General features: G+C 45.9%; 1 protein-coding gene and 1 long non-coding RNA gene across 7 annotated transcripts in view; one reads left to right on the top strand and one right to left on the bottom strand.

The window, feature by feature from the left end:
- NDST2 (N-deacetylase and N-sulfotransferase 2) overlaps positions 1 to 17,950 on the top strand; it is a 134,696-nt gene extending 116,746 nt beyond the window's left edge. For all 6 annotated transcript variants that reach the window (XM_066191434.1, XM_066191437.1, XM_066191433.1 and 3 more), the window contains 11 exons: positions 83 to 237; positions 1,730 to 1,915; positions 2,318 to 2,446; positions 7,413 to 7,595; positions 8,396 to 8,492; positions 9,693 to 9,816; positions 11,273 to 11,447; positions 11,676 to 11,846; positions 13,222 to 13,331; positions 14,756 to 14,858; positions 14,997 to 17,950. In XM_066191434.1, the coding sequence (XP_066047531.1) occupies positions 83 to 237; positions 1,730 to 1,915; positions 2,318 to 2,446; positions 7,413 to 7,595; positions 8,396 to 8,492; positions 9,693 to 9,816; positions 11,273 to 11,447; positions 11,676 to 11,846; positions 13,222 to 13,331; positions 14,756 to 14,858; positions 14,997 to 15,122 (1,559 nt within the window). In that variant the 3' untranslated portion in view covers positions 15,123 to 17,950. The remainder of the gene's footprint in view (positions 1 to 82; positions 238 to 1,729; positions 1,916 to 2,317; positions 2,447 to 7,412; positions 7,596 to 8,395; positions 8,493 to 9,692; positions 9,817 to 11,272; positions 11,448 to 11,675; positions 11,847 to 13,221; positions 13,332 to 14,755; positions 14,859 to 14,996) is intronic.
- LOC136294052 (uncharacterized) lies at positions 186 to 3,135 on the bottom strand. Its single transcript, XR_010722292.1, has 3 exons — positions 3,049 to 3,135; positions 1,866 to 1,966; positions 186 to 922 (listed from the first exon to the last, which is right to left on the bottom strand). It is a non-coding gene; the product is annotated as an uncharacterized lncRNA (long non-coding RNA).
- Positions 17,951 to 20,416: the final 2,466 nt, after the last annotated feature.

Here is a 20,416-nt window from a genome sequence, read left to right as displayed (position 1 = left end):
AGAAGGGGATTAGCCGCTGCTTTTAAACATTGAGCCCCTCTTCTGCCTTTTGATTTTGCACTTCTTTTTCTGCTTTCTGTAGGTACAGATGAGGAAGATGAAGGAGATGACATGCTGCTCAAGCACAGGAAGGAGTTCTGGTGGTTCCCTCACATGTGGAGTCACATGCAGCCTCATCTTTTCCACAATGTCACTGTGTTGGCTGAGCAGATGAAGCTCAACAAGCAGTTTGCTGTGGTAGGGAGCATTTCGGTTTATTTACTTTACAGTGCTAATCCTTAAACATTTTTCTCCTGGAATAGCTGTTTTGGACCCCACTGAACCCAAATACTAGTCTAGCAATTCAGCTTCATTTAAGCAAGGCAGTTCTGGAAGTTCCAATTGATGTGTGGCTCCTGCTGTCTTGAGGCAAGAAGCACCATTCACATGCTCGCCTGTGCGATGGGAAGTGTTTCCCAGCACCTGCATGGCCTCAGGCAGCTCTGCTACATTCCAGGGTGCAAATCCCAAGGCTCTTGTTTCCTGAGGTGTGAAGTTGTAGCAATACCATCCAAATGCAATTAATTTGCAAACTCTGGCAGGGAGAAAGCATTTCCTTTTCTATCCTTATTCTGGTTCTGTAGGGAAGTCACCTGGTCTGTAGTATAAAATGCTTTGTCTGCCAACAGTTCTTCTTCTGGCCTTCCTGACAATGTGAAGGAAGTTACTTATCTAGGAAGCAGAGAGGAAATTCCCTGGATTTTGGCAGAGGAGGGGATAGCCTTGAACATCCTGCATTGATGGAACAATGTCTGTTTGGTTCTTACAGCTCAGAGTTGAATATAGCATACATGTTTCGCTGAAAAGAAATGTCCTCTTCACCTCTAGTTTGGTTCTTTTGATGGTAATCCCCTTGGGAATAACAGGCTGCTGTCTTGTGTTCCTGTGACACATAGATTAGGAATGATCTTGAATGCAGAGCACAGTCACAGCATTATAGAAACAATTTAGGCTCCTCCTTTTCCTGGTTAAATAACAGTGCAGTCTTTTGTAAAGAGAGACAAAGCACAGAACACAATTACACATATTTAACATAAAACAGGCTAGCAGTCAGAGAAGGTTATTGCTTCATTTAGGGGCTCTGGTTTTATCATGCACCACCAGAGCGGAGCTGTCATCATTGATATTGTGACTAGAACCACATAGTGGAATTAAAACCCAAGAAATGCAGAAATTTCCTGTCATTTTAATGTAGCTCCAGGCCCCATATCTTCACCTGCTATAGTCTCTTGCTCCTTGTCTGCTTTTCTCTGTATTGCTAGAGACAGTACAGATCCCAGTTACCTTCCTTTCCTCTGTATCAGTTAAGGAAATTTTGTTTTCCTTCTCTAGTGACTCGCATCTAGGCATTGTGGGAGTGAGACGTGTCACTTAACAGCATTGATTAGTTTGTAGTAACCAGGGAGCCTGACCTGAGGGTTCTGAATTAATTTGATCTGTCACAGCTGCAAGCTACAAGACCATTCTTACAGCAGCTGTTACCAGTGCTGAATGTCCTCGTTGGTACAGAATTGCCCTTATATTTCTACAGATGCATAAGACAAGAAGTACAGTATTTCAGGTTTCCCAATCCAGAAGTTTTCATGTTCCTCTGTCGTCTTGCTCCAACCTGGATGCTGTTGCCAAATATGCTCCTTATTAAGACTATTAGTTAAATACCAAATTATCAAGCTGTGTATTATGCTTCCAGGAGCATGGGATTCCCACAGACTTGGGCTATGCTGTAGCCCCCCATCATTCTGGGGTTTATCCTGTCCACACACAACTCTACGAGGCATGGAAATCTGTCTGGAGCATCCAAGTAACGAGCACAGAGGAATACCCACACCTACGGCCTGCCCGGTACCGGCGTGGATTCATCCATAATGGAATCATGGTGAGCACAGCAGAGCCCTCTTCCCTGCCCAGGGTATGGTCTTCTCGTGACCTGCATCAGAGACATTAATCTTAATATCACCAGTGTTTCCAAAATCATTAAGTGAGGCAAAGAAAAAATCTTGGCTAAAGCCAGTTGTGTGTTTTCAGAGCAATTCAGGGGTCAGTACTGAATGGAGAGCAAAACCAAGCCCATCAAGACTAAATTTAAATCCCAGTGGCTTGTTAGCAGTGTGATGAGTTAAGTGGTTGAGAGGAATAGTAAGAGTCCTCTGGACCTATGTCACACCCCTTACTTTTTATATTGATCCATAAAGTGCTGCTTTGACTCATACAGATGCTGCTGCCTTGTCTAAGAAGATGCTGCCTCTGGTCTAACCTTGCCTTTTTCTGATATTGTCAGGTTCTGCCTCGACAGACCTGTGGTCTTTTTACTCACACTATCTTCTATAATGAATATCCTGGTGGCTCAAAGGAGTTGGACAAGAGCATTCGAGGTGGTGAGCTCTTCCTGACGGTGCTTCTGAACCCAGTAAGTTCATCTGTAAGGGGAATTTGTGCACAGCTGTCCAGCTTATGTGCCTGATATGGGAAAGGACTCGATCTTGTTGGAGATTCAGTATCACCCCCAACACAGTGTGGGTGTCTCTAGTGTTCTGCTAAGAGGATGTGAGATGGAGGCCCAAGGAAGTACTTGCTGGTTAGTGGTGCACTGCTTTACACTGATGCTGCTAAGGGAGCATCAGTGTGGAGAGGTGCACGCTGAGCAGGCAGAAACCAGTCAGGGTGACACACTGACCACGGGCCACAGCACAGGGCTGTTACCTGGGCTGCTCTCTCTTGCTGAATCACGAGTGAGATGTGCCTTGGCTCCTTCTGTTCCACGCACATCCGCTGCCTGCTGGCTTCTCCTCTGGCTTACTGATGAGTTTTGTGCACAATAATTGCTTTTGCTGGGCTTTCATTATGAAGTCGTCTTTCTTTCAGTATGTAGACACTTGAAATGATTTCTGTGTTGTTTTTGGGATGTAGCTGTTACACTAGTGCTTTTTTGTGAGATGTGGGTCTAACAGAGGCATTTCCTTTTCTTTCAATACCTGACAGTTCTGTTAAGCCACTAAGCAAATGCAGTACCTTCAACACCCTGCAGTCCCTTCTTAGAGCCGTGGACAGCAAGTCACATGAGTTTCTCACTTCCCACTGAGGCTGGGATGGTGTACTAGGAGGCAAGAGACACAAAAAACCCTGGTCATTTTTAGAAAATTCTGAATGGGCAGAATCAAGAGATGAAGTTTGGTAGCCCTTATCCAATCACAGATCACACTCCCTCCTGTTTCTGCTTGTTGGCTGCAGCAGGAAGACATGCTGCTCTTTTTATTTGTACAGTAACTTTCTCAGTTCCCCACCTGAATTTCTTTCTTCCTAAAGCAGATTTGACCCACAGCTGCTTGTCCTCTGTTTCTCTGAATAGACATTCCCTAGAAAGTTTAAACAATCATTTTAGAATGTCTATCTTTGTAGTTACTTCTGAATATAATAATGCTTAATTATTGTCTCATGACTTCCACATTTCTACCACCTTCTTTCCCCTTTATACTTATTTTCCACCAGTGCCTGAACATGGACAAGGAGCCATGCAGGCAGATCTGAAAGTATGCTGCTTCTGGCTGGTTTCCTAGGGGGGAACCCTGGACTACCAGTGCCAGTCCTTGAGTACTTGTTCATGGGATTTTTTCATGTAACACCAGTGACTCTGTTCACCATGATGTGTTCTTTCATTCCCTCTTCCTTGTGTGCCTTGATTGCAGAGTTGAATATGCAGCTTTAGCCACTTTTGGTTGGGGCTGTAAAGACGAGCAAATCAGAAAATCAACCTTTTTTCCATCAGTGACTTTCATTTTCTTTTGTCTCTTGCTTTTTCTAGTGTTTAGGTGAACTGATAGTGAAAAGTGCTCTGGGTACACCAGGCAGACAGGCTGTAGTTGACAAACAGGCCTGGTGTTACTGAAGGTTAGCCTGTGAGCAGCTCTGACTTGTGCAGGATCTGCAGAAGCTGTGGGTCTATGACAGCCCAAGCTAAAAAGCTGTAGGAGTTTTTACTTTCAGGTCTGGAAGCCAGCCTTCTGTCCCTATTGCCTGAGAGGGGATAGTTTTCTTTACACACCCCAACCAAACCTTCCTGCTTGGTAAAAGTCTGGAGTAAGGAGGAGGTAGTTCTTTGCATTAGGTATGAAGTGATCAGTCAAATGGAAAGAAACTGCTTTTTTCTCTTGATAATTTCTTTTCTGGGCTTGTGTTCTAATATGCTGGGTGAATTGCACCTTGCCCCACTTTGTAATTGTCAAATCTTGAGCGTGCAGAAACAGCCTCTGTGAAAGTAAAGGCTGTAGCTTCTCTTGGAAAACCAGTTGCTGGGCTGTAATCCAGAGATCTTTACTGATCCAGGAGGCTGCGCCAAAGAATTAATAGAAACGTAGTATCTAGAACTACCCATTGAACTTTGCTGATAAGATGTGATGGGCAAAGCAGCTGGCAGTAATCTGTGATCCGAAAACATTCAGGAAAATTGTGTTCTGGTGCAGGATGAGCTTATTTGCCAGATTCACTGTTGGCTCTTTGTGGGGACTCAAAACTCTTTCAGGCACCTTCGGATGCTTCCCATGTTTACACTTCTGCTTCCTTTTGGCAGCATAGCATTTCTCTCTGTCAGAGCAGAGCGCTGTGCTCTAAGCTCCTCTCGTGTTTGCACAGTGACTCAGACCTTGCATTCCTCCCCTTGCTGATAGAGCCATCTCAGGGGCCTGATGGAAAGCTGGCCAGCTCTGCAGCCCCAGCAGTGATCCGTAGCAGCCTTGGACCAGCTCTTTCAGTCCTTTCTGCAGCTTCCAGCTCCCGTTAAGTGACGTGGAGGAGTCTCCAAGCCTGTATGTGTATGATTAACTCCACAGTGCAAACAGAAGATGTTTGATCTTCTCACTAGTGAACAAGGTCTGATGTCAGAATGGCTGTTGATCCTGAGCTCAGGCTGATTGCTTCTCACAAACACTTCGGCTCACACTGCGCAGGCCAGTTACTGCTGTGCCCGCAGCTGCTGTTACTGCAAGGGTGCTCATACCCTTCTGTTTCTGTGTGCTGGGCTCTCTGGGACCTTTGCTCTCATCTTTCTTCAGTGTCAAAGAAGGGAAATCATGGCACACCGACAGAGGGGAGGGGAGAGAGGAGGGAGGTGTTATTTCCAAGTCAGTCTGCAGAGTCAGTGTGTGTGGATGGGAGAGAGGGAGATGGCCCTTGAGTGTAGCTTATGTCAGAAGTAGTGCTCAGAGCTGTTCTGGCAGCAGTAGCTGCGGTGGGGCAGAGCAGGCTGCCAGGCCTTGTTAAATACTGCACATGTTACAGGCCATGGCTGCACGCTCACAAGTCCAGAGAAATGGTTCATCAGCTGCGTTTGTCTTTTCTTCTTCCAAATCCAGTTGCCTGGGACGGTTTGCAGGTGGCAATATTACCTGTGTGAGCCATTTTACCAAATGTAGTCAGTCTTGAAACAGTTGCTAACTTGGAGTACATGCAGGCTGGTTTTTTATTCTGGAAATCTTGAAGGGGTCCCAGGTACTCTCCTTTGTCCTCCCTGCTGCAGTATTTGATTTGTGCCAGTGAGCCAGACTCTTCATGCAGCAATTTTTTCCTCTACATGTTTCACCAGCAAGTTAAAGGGATGAGGCACATTTTGCTGTCACAGAATCTTCCTGATGTCTCCCAGAAAGGGGCAAAACACAACATGAAATGCATCCTTTTGCCACCATGCCTTCCAGTTACACAGATCTTTCTGTTCTCTGCTCTGTGTTGTATTTAGCACATCCTTCTTACATAACAGCACCGAGCACACGCTGCTCTTTGAAGTGAAGGTGCCAGAGCCTGTCTGGCAGGGCCTCTCAGTCAGCTCAGTAGGGAACCAGAAGTGAAAAGCTCACAGGCAGACAGACGTCATAAATCCTGATCTCCACTTACTTTCCATGTGTCCCAGAGTCCTACCAGTGTTTTCTGTTGCCTACCCAAAGATGCTGGGTTGTGAGCACCTTATGGACGAAATCAAATTTGTTTCATACTGTCTTGGGGAGGGCTCAGGCACAAAGAGCTAGTATCTGTCAGTACCTCTTCTCTTGCTGAGACCAGCCCATGGTGACGCTGGGCAGAAAACTGAATTCAGACTTCCTCAGTGCCAGCAAATGTCTTCATCCCAAGACCATCTGTCTCCTGCTTCCCCATTTTGCTCTTTTCCTACTGTGAGTGGGAAAGCCATTCTTGCCCCCTGCCAGGGAAGCCTGTCATTGCCTCCTGACCTTACCTGGTGTCACCAGAATTGAACCCAGGACTGTAGAGCAATGGGTGCCCCTGCTGTGACCGAGGTCATTTTCCCTCCCTGCACTTGCAGATACTGGGCAAGGGAATGCTAAATCAGCCATTCCTCCACTGGTCTCAGTGTTCTGCCTTTGTTTTTCTAACTTTTAGCTATGGCGTGGTTTATGTCTGGTAAAGTGTCATTGTGTTATGGGCACTGGGGTGCTGTATTCCATGGGACATACCAAAACCACACACTAGAGTCAAGCTGACAAGAGTCCTTTGCGTTCTTTTCCAAGTTAAAATAGTGAAAAACTGACAGTAGGAAAATGCATCTGCTTGTGGGAAGAGATGGCTTGGCAAGACAGAGATAGTGCACAGCCTCCTGGGTACTGCGATGCTGAGGCAGCTGCCATGGCTGTTGAGTGCCACTTTGCCTATGGATGTTAAAGCTTGGCAGGACATTTTTCAGAGGATGCCTGGGCTGAAGGTTCTTGCTGTCTAAAACCAGCTAGTGTCTGTTTCTAGGACGATATCCTAGTGCAGTGTCTCTTTGCAGTCCCTGTTCAGATCCCCAGATACACCTGTTTCTATTTTAAAGTGGGAGTTGCCTGCTGTTCCTTTACATTTGAGATGTCCACTCCAAAGAGAATGAAAGCTGAAGGGCTCTGGGCCCTGGAAGAACTCCTGTGACAACTGTCCCTGTGCTGTGTGGCCTGTCCTGCAGCATGGTGCCCCCTCCCTGGCCTGCCGCCCTACTCTGCAGCTCATGTTGCCCTGGTTGTGCCTTGGGGAGAGGAAGGGAAGCTCCTGTTTTCCTGTGAAAGAGGGATTGCAAGGTTTTTGACTAGTAGAGAGTAACTGACCAAGCCTTGTTCACCTAAATGTCCTAGAGCCACTTCAATGGGATTTTGAAACTGTTCTGGACTCGCATCCAAGGTTCAGTTACTGTGCCCCGGCACCATTCTCAGGGATTACTGAGAGGTGTCTCCTCCCGAGTTCTTGTCTTGCAAGCACTGTTTCCTGGCAGATGGACATTTGTCAGGCAAGACAGCCATGGCAGTCTTGAGTTGTGAACAGCTTCTTGCTGACCACGGAATCAAGCTAGGCAGAACAGCTCTGTTACCTGATTTACCAGTATCCCATGTCTTCTTTATTTTCAGATCAGCATCTTCATGACCCACCTGTCCAACTACGGGAATGACCGTCTGGGACTGTACACTTTTGAGAGCCTGGTCAAGTTTGTGCAGTGCTGGACCAACCTTCGCCTGCAAACGTTGCCTCCAGTCCAACTTGCAAAAAAGTACTTTGAAATCTTCCCACAGGAGAAGAATCCCTTGTGGCAGGTGAGAAGGCAGCTTTTACCACTCCTAGCCATTTTCTAAGAGGTGTGTCCCACATTTGAAGTGTAGCAAGACTGCTGATCCAGAGTGCAGAGGGGTAAAGCATAAAGCTTTTAGGTTTAACTTTTGTGGCTTCAGGCTGCCTGTGGCAAATGGCAAGGTGGAAGGGATGGGGAAGTAGCAGCAGTAGGACACAGTCACAGTGTGAGCTTAGCGACAGGGATCACACATGACCAGGGGCCAGCTTGCAGGCATTTGGGTCATTAAAGGGCTTGTATTAGAGTAAGCTGCTGTGAAATGTAAAGTGTGCAAGCAAGAGCCCTGTTTGGTGCTGGAGAAGCTTGCAGGCATGTTAATGTGATTAATCTCAAAGTAATTTCACACTGCAGAATTCATGTTCATTAAATAAAAACACGCTTATTCCATTTTATCCCAGTGCAGCAGCTCTCTGCATGGTAATGAGCAGATGAAATTAACTGAAGGTGATAGAGTTGTCTGTCTGCCAGAAGTTCACAGATGCTGAGCTGTGCTGTCACGGTGGCCCAGCCCAGTATGGCTGCATAGGGCAAGGCCCGTGGTTAACACTCTCAGAGGGACTTTGGATCCTGTGTCACTGGAGCTTTTGAAAATAGTCCCCAGTGTTTTTACTTAACACTTCTTGATGCCTGGCAGAGCAGCAGTGTGGCTCTGAAGTGTTCTTCATATGCTAATAGCATTTTCCCCAGAGGACTGGCCCTTGCAGCTTTTCCTCCCCTTGCCATTACCTTCTGTGGTAATGCTTAATCTCATCACTTGTGCTACAGAATCCCTGTGATGATAAAAGGCACAAGGATATCTGGTCCAAAGAGAAAACGTGTGATCGACTCCCCAAGTTCCTCATCGTGGGACCTCAGAAAACTGGTAACGTGAATACTGTGAATAGATTGTGGCTTCCATCTCACTCCTGCAATCTGTATGGCTGCCCTTTGCGCAAGCTGCCAAATGGCCACAGAGGACGTTTCAGACAACCTCAGATATGTTTTAACATATCTATGTTCTAAATGTGGCAAGTCTGTCAGTACTTTTCCCCTCTGGCACTGCTTGGCTTGCCTTACCTGTTTTGGCTTTCCATGTAAGCTCAGAGAACCTGTGACCTTAGTGTGTCACAGCCATAGGCTGTCAGCAGGACTAAGCACACACACTCAGCAAAGGTTACAAGGAACGTCCCCTAGTGCTTTTGTTGCTGCAGATCTGTGTACCCACTGCATGCTCCATGTCACTGTCATTGGGAGGGAGAGAAACTCCTTTGTCTGATCTCTGTCACCACCTTTTGACTGCTGTGCCATTGTGGTTGGCAGTGACATAGCTGTATATACTGTACTGATGCATTCCCTTCTAGGCTGAAGAGGGCAAAATCTCTTCAGCCAAGAGCAGGTCTCTAAGCCTTGGCTTTCTGTGTAATGCAGTGCAACAGCAGTACCAACTGTGCACAGCAAATGGTGATCCTGGACTTGGAACAACGCTTGTCCCAGGCAAGCTGCTGTCCCCTGGCTGTGTCACTGGGAAGCTCTGATGGTGTGTGCACAGCATGAGCCCTCCTGTATCCTGACCCAGGCTGATTGCAGGTTGCTCAGTAAGAAAACCCTTCCCTTGGCTGAGTCTCTGTCCTGCTGGAGGCCCACAGCCGTGTGCTGAGCGGGGTAAGGGGGAAACAGCTACAGCAAAGGCAGGCCAAGGCATCTCTGGCAGAGTTCTCACCCCAGGACACTAATGTCATCCCTAGCACACTTCCTGCCCAGGCCACCTCTCATGTGGCAGGTTTGGGTTCTGCCACGTGACAGTGTGGCTGTGCCACCGGTATGGGAGTAGCTGACACGGGTGGCAGCTCTCTTGCAAAGGAGGCAGTTCAAATCAGCTGTGTGAGTTAAAATGTGGATTGAACTTGACTGAGCAGTGCTTGGTGTCACTGCTGTTGTAACCTGCATGAGTTACAGGGTTGCTCAGCTACACCAGAGTGGAGTGTGCCAATCCGGGAACTGTTTCTTGCAGTGTAGGTAAACTCTTTCATTCAGCCAAAGCATTATGTGTGACCCAGGTCCCGTTAACTGGTTCCTGTTGCAGGCACAACAGCTGTGCACTTCTTCTTGACCATGCATCCAGCTGTCACCAGTAACTTCCCAAGTCCATCCACATTTGAGGAGATCCAGTTTTTTAATGGTCCCAACTATCACAAAGGAATTGATTGGTAAGAAACCTGACACGTTCTTCTGTGATACGGTGCGCCCATGTTGCCTTCTCCCGAGTCTCTCTGTATGTCCCCCTTGTCCCCCTTAGCAGCTTCTCTGTTTCTGAACAGCTGTTTTCCTTGCTATTGCTCAGTGCATGCTTTCTGTTTTCCTGGTAACCCAACTGTGTAGTCCCAGGAGCAGCACAAGTATTCTCATTTTACTGACTCCTCAGCAGTTGTAGGCATGATTTAGCTTTAAAAATTCAGCAAGTCTTTGTAATGAGAACACTGCTGTCTGTTTTGCATGTCAGAGTAAAAATAACTTTGTGACAGCAGCGCATTCAACAAAGTTCTTCATGGTTTCAGAGTTAAAACATAATATTGGAGGGGACAACCTCCCTGCTATTGTTCTCAGGCCTTGACACTTAGAGCCACCACTGTGTTCCTTGTACTGGCTCCAGTGTCCATATGCATACCTTGGTGTCTACCTGTAGAAGTTTCCACCTGGCAGGGAAATTCTAGTGTTGCCATGGCAGTATTATGCCACTGTGTTTCCAGGGAGAGAAAGTTTAAAGGTGTTTCCTACTCAAAGCAGTAGCTATGGCTGACAGTGGCACTGGCCTCCCTTGTGCGTGGCACTAAGGCATTCTGCTGTGGCATTTCTTTACCCATGAGTTGTGGGACATCGACTGCTCTAATCATTTAGAGGACTGTTGAAAAGATACTGGAAGATGGTTAGTACCTGAGCAGAGCTCACAGGAGTCAAGCACTACAGAGCAGCTGCACTAGTGACAGGTTAGAAAGTGAAGGCTTTTCTATCTATCCCCTGGAAAAGTCCTCCAGACTGATCTGAGTGTAGCATCACATACAAGGGGAGAATTTTTTTATTTAACATGGAATTTGCATTTGTTGCACAGCTTAAATTTGAGCACAGATCAGCCTTCCAGTGCTTCACAGTCCCCAGCCCCCCTTGCCCTCTTACCCTGTTACTTAGATATCTTAACAGTTTCCATGTTACTAGTTTGACCAGCTCCTGTGAGGCTGGCAGAGCTCTTTACCCTGCACCTCAACTATGAACTGAGGTACAAAGACACAAACGCTTTAAAGAGGTTTAAGCAAGTGGTTGGTGACAAGGCAGGCAGATGATTCTGACTTTACTCTTGGTTAAAATGTCTTTCCTGCTAAAGCTTGCAACTGGAACCTTACCCTCAGGTTTTTCCTTCCACTGCCCAGGGACTCGGGGAACAGACTCCAAGCAAAATACTCTCTTACCTTTGTATCATTTCTCAACTTTGTCATGTGCCACTACCCCTTTTTGAGTCACGCCTCTACCAGATCTGCAGTCCTCTTTGCCCATTCCCTGCACTGGGGAGGTGCAGTTGTGCTGCAGCTGTGTCTGTTGAAGAGGGCGTGGTGGGGCTGTGCCTTTTCTTGTTGGGCCGTGCTGCTCACCAGCATGCCATCTATTTGGCAGGTACATGGAATTCTTTCCCATTCCCTCCAATGCCAGCACAGACTTCATGTTTGAGAAGAGTGCCAATTACTTTGACACAGAGGTGGTACCAAAACGCGGTGCAGCCCTGCTGCCTCGAGCCAAAATCATTACAGTTCTGATCAACCCTGCTGACCGAGCCTATTCATGGTATCAGGTAACTTCCCTGCGCTGTGCTGGGGGTAAGGGCCACAGAGATATTTTGGGCGGGGAGGTAGAAAGCCCATGGATGTGCTTCCCTAGAGGAGGCAGGTTCCCTGCAGGGTGTGGACAGATTCTCATACAGAGGCACTGGTGGGTGGCTGTGCTGAGTCATCGGGGTCTGCACTGAGAAGCGTAAGGCAGAACTGTGTTCCTGCTCCTGAATTCAGCTTGTGTTTTCCAGCACCAGCGTGCTCACAATGACCCCGTGGCACTCAATTACACCTTCTACCAAGTGATCTCTGCAAAACCCCAGGCTCCTCAGGAACTGCGCAACCTGCAGAGCCGCTGCCTGTTCCCTGGCTGGTATGCCACTCACCTGGAGCGCTGGCTGACCTACTATCCCTCTGGGCAGGTAGGAGATCACTCAGTACAGGTTCTTCTGGAGCCTCTTGCAGGTTTAGTGCAGAGGAGAGGGGAACAGACTGATCCATGTGCGTGTGCTCCCCCCAGAACTTTAATTTCACCTCCTTTCTTGTCTTCTGGAACAAAAGCACTGTTATAAGTGGGTAAGAATCAGGCTTGAATACTCAAATTTTGCACTTGACTATATTTGTAAAAGGAAATGAGTGTAGGGGGATACTATGATCGCCTAGAAAGCTCCACAGTACTGGGAATTTCAGCAAGAACAGCAGTGTTAGCACTTAGCAGTCTACAGTCCCGGGATCCTCTGCAGGCCCAGGTGGTCTTCAGCCACTTGCTGTGGTTTTTCTGCTTTAGAGAGAGGCTCATGGACTCTGCCTCTTGTTATTTCCCATGTTCTGAAGCCTCTAGCTGTCTGCTAAAGGGAAGGCTCACTGCAGAGATGTCAGGGTTCGGTGTTTCGTATATAAAATTGCAAAAAGGCAAGTTAATAGACAGTGTAGACTATTTCAGTCTCTAAATTCCCAAGAAGTTTTTAAACTGTCTAAGATAGATATATAGATATCTATTTCTCTCTCTCTCTTTCTCCCTCCATATATATATATATATATCTATATCTATATATATATATATGTGATTACTCTGAGTCAGGATATGTTTTTTCCAAGTTCTTTCTGCTGCTGGGGTTATTCTTAAGACAGTCTGTAATCCATCAGAGGTTTATAATATCCACTCAGTCTCTTACTCTCTGCCGAAGCAGCAGAGCCTGAACTGTACATGACAGATCTGCCAAGACTAAAAGAGAGATGGTTAAAGCGTTCTTAGGCTTATATCTCATTGCCTTACTATTCCTGGAGGTTATTGGTGTGAGGAATGATGGAGCCAAACACACACTTCCTTGTTCTTACTGCAGGTCAGTCTTCAGTTCATGTGACTATTACTCAGTTCTGTTCTTTGGAGTAGGTAATTTATTGGCACAAATGTTCATTGTCTATGAGACATTAACAGGAGAGCAATCACAGGTTACAGAAGAATACCTAGCACAATGGCTGCTGCCATCTGAAAAAAAAGAAAAAAGATTTCCAGAGACAATCTGTACGTGCTGCTGCTGGGCCTTAGTGCTTAGTTGAAGGGCATTTGGCCAAAGACAACTTTATTAAGCAAAGCCTGTTGTGATTTACTGTTTTATGGTACTTGTGGCCCATATCGTAACTTCTCTGTCTGTGGTGACACATCCCCCACTGTGCTGTTCTAGAACAGATTTTGGCTGCCTGTACTCACGGGCCAAGGCAGTTGGAGATGGAGGAAGCTCACAGGTGTCAGTCAGCACAAGCTGGCAGAGGCTAAGGCAGCTGTTCTCTTTTCAGCTTCTTATTGTGGATGGTCAGGAGCTGAGACACAACCCTGCCTCTGTAATGGACAACATCCAGAAGTTCTTGGGAGTTTCACCGCTCTTCAACTACACCCAGGCCCTCAGGTAGGCAAATAACTCAAGGAGTTTGGGAGGATGCTTTCTCAGCCAGGAAGCCCTTGATTGAAAGAATACTTCTCTTCTCTGTTCACAAGACCTGCCAAGGTTTCACAGTTACGCCTAACCGTAAACTGAGATTCAGATAGCACAAGATGCTTTGTGGAGACTGGAATCACACTTTGGCGTTTCCTGAAATTATAGGGGAAGGACAAGGTTTTGCCACTGTCATGGAGAAGCATTACGTTGTTCACAGCATTAATTGATGTTTTAGCCATTTGGTCTTGGTGTTTCAGAAAAGGTGCTGAATTGTTAGCACTCCTTTTGCTTTGTGTTGTACCTGTATCTGACAAAAAGCAGAGGGCGTATGATAAAAAATGTGTGACAGTCTGCTCATTTCTTCACCCAGATGGAGCTTAGGGCCACACTGCACAGTTTTGAGGTAAAGAATGTGGCTTTGACAGGTGCCCAGAGCTGTCAGAGGGAGCATTAGCAGAGGCACCACCTCACTGCTACAGTTAAAGGATGTTACTGAGCCATGGCTGTGATCTTGCCCACACTGCATGTACAGTTAATCTGAATAGATTAGTGCTGTCGAAGGTGTACTGTGGCCATACCAGTGTTCAGTGGAAAACTCTGCAAGCCCACTGAAGGTGCTGAATATTGTTCTTTGCAGCTGAAACCTGTTTTCACATCTTCTCTGCTGTCACAGCCTATGCCAGCTGAGGATGGTGGATGGGGATGCATGCATGTAGGCACAGAACAATTGCCCTTTCACAGTAAAGAGAGGACAACTCACTCAGCTCTCTCCCTACCGCTGTTTCCAAAGGGGTGGCACATGGCTCCCCAGGGGAGAACAGATTTAGAGAAATGTCAGGTTACCTGAAAGCTTTACTTGCTGCAGCACATGTGCTGCTAGTGAATGGAGTATCTCCAGTAGTGGTACTGGCTGGTACCCCTCACCCAGGGTCAGAAAATAGATGGGATTGGTCAGCTTGCCTCAAATTTCTTCAGGGGACTTGCTCAAACCTCAAACTCACCTTTGGCCAACTGAAGGGACAGACTAGGCCAGATCCAAACATGGTTCCCAGCATTGCTTCATGCCTGTGTTTTAGCAAGAAAAGAAACACTGGACTCTTTATAAACAGTCAGAGGATTCTCTAATACGCAACTACAGTGAGGAGATTTAAAAGAATTTACATACACTAAAAAACTGATTATCAACCTGCCCCCCAGCTGAACAGACTGAAACAGTCATGTTTGTAATGGTTTTCTTGTCAAAGTTAGTCCAGTGCTAAAAACAATCAAGGAACCAGTATCACAAAATGAATAGGTAAAGCACTGAAATAGGAAATAACTATGGAGTTACCTAATTTCTGCTACTGCTAATTGGGTACGTGGCTGTATCTTTCAAGGATAAATGTCTTTTTCAGATTTGATGAAGCAAAAGGATTTTGGTGCCAGCTGCTAGATGGAGGAAAGACTAAATGCCTGGGAAAGAGTAAAGGAAGGAAATACCCTGATATGGATTCCTTGGTGAGTAGCTGTCTCAAGAGATGTAGAAACATCCCAGCAAACCCACATGGATTTCCTACCATCTGTCCTAGATGACCTGTGGAGCACGTGTTGAGGGTAACATCTTTCTTGCTCACGTGGTCTGTTTTTTCCACACAGTCACGGCTCTTTCTAAGAGACTTCTACCGGGAGCACAACATTGAATTATCCAAGCTGATGAACAGACTTGGGCAGCCCCTTCCAACCTGGCTCCGAGAGGAACTGCAAAACTCCAGCTGGAGCTGAGAGGGACTCCCTTGCCCCCAGTGCCATTGGGATGTGTGGTGCTCCAACGTGTGCTATGATGCCATCTTTTGTCAAGCCAAAACAACTGGACAAAGGAGCAGGAGAAGAGAATGTGCATGTGGAGCCTTGCCCGACCCTGGGAAAGGGCTGCTGCCTCTGACACTGCCTTGGGGCATAGAGTGCAAGTCACATTCTTGAGTGTTAATGGTGTGCTACTACAATTCGACTCTTACTTACAGGAAGGATTTGGGATGCCTGCCCTACTTTGAGCAGGGGAGAGAGCAGAGTTAACACTTTGTGTATTTTTAAATTACTTTTCTCAGTCTACAGGCTTGAGCTGGAGTTAACGTGTTACTCCTCTGAGCCCAGAAGTTAAGGCTGAAGAGCGGAAACAATTGAGCCCACTGCTGAGAAAAGAGCAGCAGCCTAATAAAAGGGGAATCCAGTGCAGTGAAGCCCAGCTTTTATCCGTAGTCGATTTGGCACAGCGAGGCCCGAAACGCCTTGCTCCTGCCCGTGCCCGTTGCTTACAGTGCCGCTGCGTGGGGCTGGTGGGGACTGCACCTGCGGGGACAGGGAGAGACAGGTAACCTTGTCTCTCCTTCTCGGCAGTGCTTTGGGTGTCATACAGTGCCTCGTGACTCCGGTCAATGGATTGCTTTGTTATCTTAGAGAAAAGGTCTGCCACATGTGGCAACGTGCAAGTATTTCTCTGCAGGGACTTTAGACATTTCAGAAGATAACCAAGAGCAGTAATGTCCCTGTGGAGCACTTGGGAGCTCTAAGTTCAGCACAGCAGGGGGGGGGTGTAGGGAGGCAAAGCTCAGGTATTGTAAAATTAGACTGGTGATACAGCTGAAAGCAGGCAATTCAGTTCCCCATATCTGATTAGCTTAAAAAAAAAAAAAAATCCCTTTCCAGCAGCTCCAGTGCCCCTACCCCATAGTCCAGTTGCTAGCACTGTTTAATCTTCTTGCACTCCAACAATCTAAGGAGAAAAGCAAAAAAAAACCCCCAAAACAGTTAAACATAAGACTTGTTCAAATATAAAGGGAAGGCTTTGCACCAGAAGTGGTTTCCTATGCCCAAAAGGGGCTTCTGCTTATGGTAAAGTAAGTACTCTAAGGTACTTTGCCTCCCTCTGCAGTTGCTGGGTAATTATTCTCAGAGGAAATCCTTCATCATGGTTGTATATATTTTCTTTGAGCCATGGGCTTCTGGAATGGCATGGGCCATCCCCTCCTTCCCAGGCACTGGTGGTCCTTGGAGAGTGCTGCAGAGGGGCAGGATCCACATGAACAGGTTATGGAAACTTCCACAACTGTCACAAACCACTTCTCTCCCAGCCAGAGAGAAGTTGCTTCAACTGAGCTTTTCCATTGAGCCTTAGGTATTGTGTATTTCTGAATGAATGGTGCATTTACCGTTGTATGTAAATGTATATATTATGCAATATAGTATTTTATTTCATGTGCCCTTGGAAAGGGTAATTTTGTGCAGCCAAAAAAACGGATGGAAAGACTAGAAACCCCTCTCTCATTCCTGTTAGAGAGAAAAGCCCAACTTCCTGCACTTGATTCATGTATAGTATCATTCACATTGAATGATAATGAAGAAATTCTTGGCTCTCGAAGCTGAGCACATGTGTCTGAATAAAGGTTAGAAGTAGTAGTAAGTGGAGATTCAATAAATGTACTACTTATTTTTCTTCTTTGTGATGATTTGCAGTGATATCATGGACCTCAAGCTGGTACAAGGATAAGAAAAACTGAAAATCCTCCTCCAGGCCTTAGAGCTGGTATTTGGAAGGGCAGCAGTGGTGTTTAAGTTATATTTGAAACAACATCGAAGCAGTGTGCTAAAGCCTGCAGCCAGCCTGGAGTTTGAGATTCTTTCTTGCTGGGCAATAGTGGTGGCTTTGGGGGCATTCCTGGCTACTGCAGTGGTGTCCAGCTGCTGGGCCTGCCGTAACAGAGCTTGGCTCTGTCCCTCCTGTGCAGGTGTGCCTGGCACAGCAGCCCTTACAGTAAAAACTGGAAGGAAAACATTGTTTGAATAGTCAGAGTTGTGCGAGCATTGTGAAACAATCCTGGAGCTCTCCCTCCACCAGACACTGCACAAATAACCCTGGCAGCAGCAAGGCAGCTATTTTCACATGCTGCCACAGGAGGTGGAGGAGCCCAGGACCAACACTTATACTGCTCCCTTAAACGTTTTCCTGCTCTTAATTCATTGCAGGTTGTCACACAATTACTTCATGCTTTACCTCAGAGTAGGGTACATCTTTGAGGAGATGCCCAGTAAAAATAAACATGGTATGAGGAATAAATGTTGGGAGGGGCACACAAAGTATCAGTGTTACTTTACTGGTAACAGTCTGTCACTCTAGGCATTGAAGGGCAACTGTGCAGTGTCATTGTCTATTCCTTCCCTCCCTAGTTGCTTAATTTCTGTACGGCACTAGTTCTTACTGCTTATGCTAATGACAAAGAAAGCACCTGCTGTGGTCAGCTCCATAGATAGGATGTCCTTACCGAATGAAGAGCTGTTTTCAAATCTGCTACCTCTCTCTGACAGCACATGGATGCAGAAGCTACCCACTTTCCAGATACCTCTTCAAAGCTGTGGAATCAAACACTGCCTCCTAAGAGAAGCTCGTGTAATATCAGAAGCTCTGTGATACCAAAAAGCCACCAAACCCCATCTTTTATAGTGAGAGACACTGGGTACTAAATACTGACCCATTTGGCACGAAACCATTCCAGATCCTCACACTTCCACAGTGGGAACAAACCTCACCTTCTTGTCTTACTGCTTCGTAGCAGAAATTCATGGTAACCAGTTCATTTCTAAGACAAGGAAAATGATAAGCACGAAGCAGAACCTTAGGAGTTTTTTTGGTAATGTACTAAAAAATTGCTTCATTAGTCTGATGCAACTGTCCCATTTAAAAAGGAGTAATTTGACCTAGGGACCAGAAGGTCATGTGATTTTAATAGCCAGATGCGTGAAAGTTAAGAATTGGCAAAGCAACAATAGGAAACTCAGGAACTTGTGCTTGCACACCACTTCAGGAATTCAATCAGCAAGATACTTAAATGTTGTCTGCTGCCTCTTTCTAGTCAGTACAACATTCAGGGAACAGGGGTATGAATCACAGCTATAGGGTGAAGAGCTTCTAAGGGAACTGGAGAATTTCTCTGTAAGTGGCAGCATGAATCAATCCTACACAAAAAAGCTGATGGCTGAAAATTGCAATTTTTCATTTGACTGCAAAGACAAATATTCCAGACAGAAGCCTGCACCTCCTGGAAGTCAGAATGGCACACAGGATTCTAAAAAGTCACTTGATCAACCTCATCCTGTTGTTTTTCACCCCTTTTATGCAGTTGGAAAGAAAATCCTTTGATTCCTTGCTGATCATTTTGCTGTATCAGTAGCAACACGGCTGGAAAAGTAATGATAAACAGGTCTGAATACGTCAAATGAATCAAACAAATCGGCTCAGCACCCTTGTTCAATCCTGCCAGTGCAACTGTACACAAGACACCACCACAGTAGCAGCCAACACATAAAAGTGTTTTCAGGCTGCCTCAAGCCAGGAATCCCATCCCCCATCACACAGCAGAACATGGATGGAGCACCAGTACCTCCTCCATTTATCAGTTTTTTTCTTCTTAAAGGCTTTTGGGGTTTAAAAATCACAACAAACCAAGTAATATTCACCTCTGAAACACTTAGCAGGCTGGTTTTGCTACAAGAAGTATTCCTGACACTCATCTCCACTATTCCATGTAGAAAGAAATAATCCATCTTTAGCTTTAAAAAGTGGTTTTCTTCCAAGGCTTAGTTTCTCACCTTTCTCTCTCCATCGCTTTGTCAGCTCTCGCATCTCTCCACAATGCTTGTAAACCCGGGTCCAGTGGTGACACCATCCCAGCAGTCAGAACCCAGCTCATGGTTATGTCACTTACAGTAACAGGATCCTAAATCAGGCTGGGCCATAACCCCTCAGAGGTCACTGGAAAAGGTGCTTTTTCTGCGCTGAGAGAAGTTGTTCCTGGCTGACTTAAACAAGGTAATGTAAGTATGACATGGAAGGCAATGTCAGGGACCCAGGCCCTGTTTACAGTGCATGCTATGTACATAGACCAGATGTGTACTAGATTTAATGCATGTCCACCATTTTCCCCTTAAAACTCTCATCCCCCTTCATGGCAAAAAAGGAATTGTGCAGTGCAGCCCGGACAGCAGTAAATACTTATGAATACTGTAATTGGGAGCAGACAATGCCCTCACGATAAAAAGTTACTTGTTTACAGAGCACAGACAGTCTTTACAAGCAGCAAAAACACTATTCAGTAATGGCAGCTCCCGACAGCACACGTGGTTCATCTGTGTAAACAAGAAGATCTGTTCCATAAGAACCCATAAAGGAAAAGTGTAAACACCCTGAATCTTAGCACATACACACAGATCACCTTCTGATCAAAAAATGAAGTAGTAAGCAAACTACCAGCCAATAGGTGCCGCACACAAGGTCTGTGAAGACTATAAAATAAGTGATGTGAATAAAGAATTGGCTTTTCCCCCATGAAGAAAATGGAGTCTAGGCTAACTTATTACAATAGGAATGGGCTCTCCAAAAACCAAAATACAAATCCCAAATAAACAGTAAGGACTGTAAGCAAACCTAGACAGAGGGGGGCTTTTCAGCTAATTCCAGCCATACCTGTTACCAGGCACGTCATTTCAGTACAGGACAGCTCCAACTCACCTTGTTCATGGGCTGTAAAGAAACTGAAGTCCAAAGGTAAATACTGTTCTGTTAACTCATATTCCTGGAAAGTGCCTCCAAAAGAAAATTTTCACAGGCAAGAAAGATGGTAAGAGGTGAACATGTCCAGAGACGGAGACACTTCATGTGTTGCTGGGAAAGTCCTGGAGAACATTTACTCCAAGTGAAAAAACACATAGGTTAACTGAAAGTCAAAGTTGTCTACAACCTCTTCTACAAGCCTGCTGAAATGTCTTTTCAAAATTTCTAAGCCTATATATTTTTCCCACGTCTGGAACAGTGACCTAACTAACAAGACTGCAGTAGATAATAATTGTTCTGTTTTAAAAGGAAATTAATGCTTCTGGAGCCATCAGGGCTCATCCCATCTCTTAAAAAGGAAAAATACCTCAATAACCACAGCCACATGGAAAGAAAAAACATCATCATCTCCTTTCTCACTTTCTTCTGTCCTTGCTCAGATATATTTCATGGGACGGGGCTCAAGAACAACAAC

The sequence above is a fragment of the Chamaea fasciata genome, unplaced genomic scaffold, assembly GCF_029207755.1.
Source record: "Chamaea fasciata isolate MVZ Bird 193981 ecotype frontalis unplaced genomic scaffold, bChaFas1.0.hap1 SCAF_9, whole genome shotgun sequence".
NCBI lineage: Eukaryota > Metazoa > Chordata > Aves > Passeriformes > Sylviidae > Chamaea > Chamaea fasciata.
This window is presented reverse-complemented; position numbering and strand designations above follow the sequence as displayed.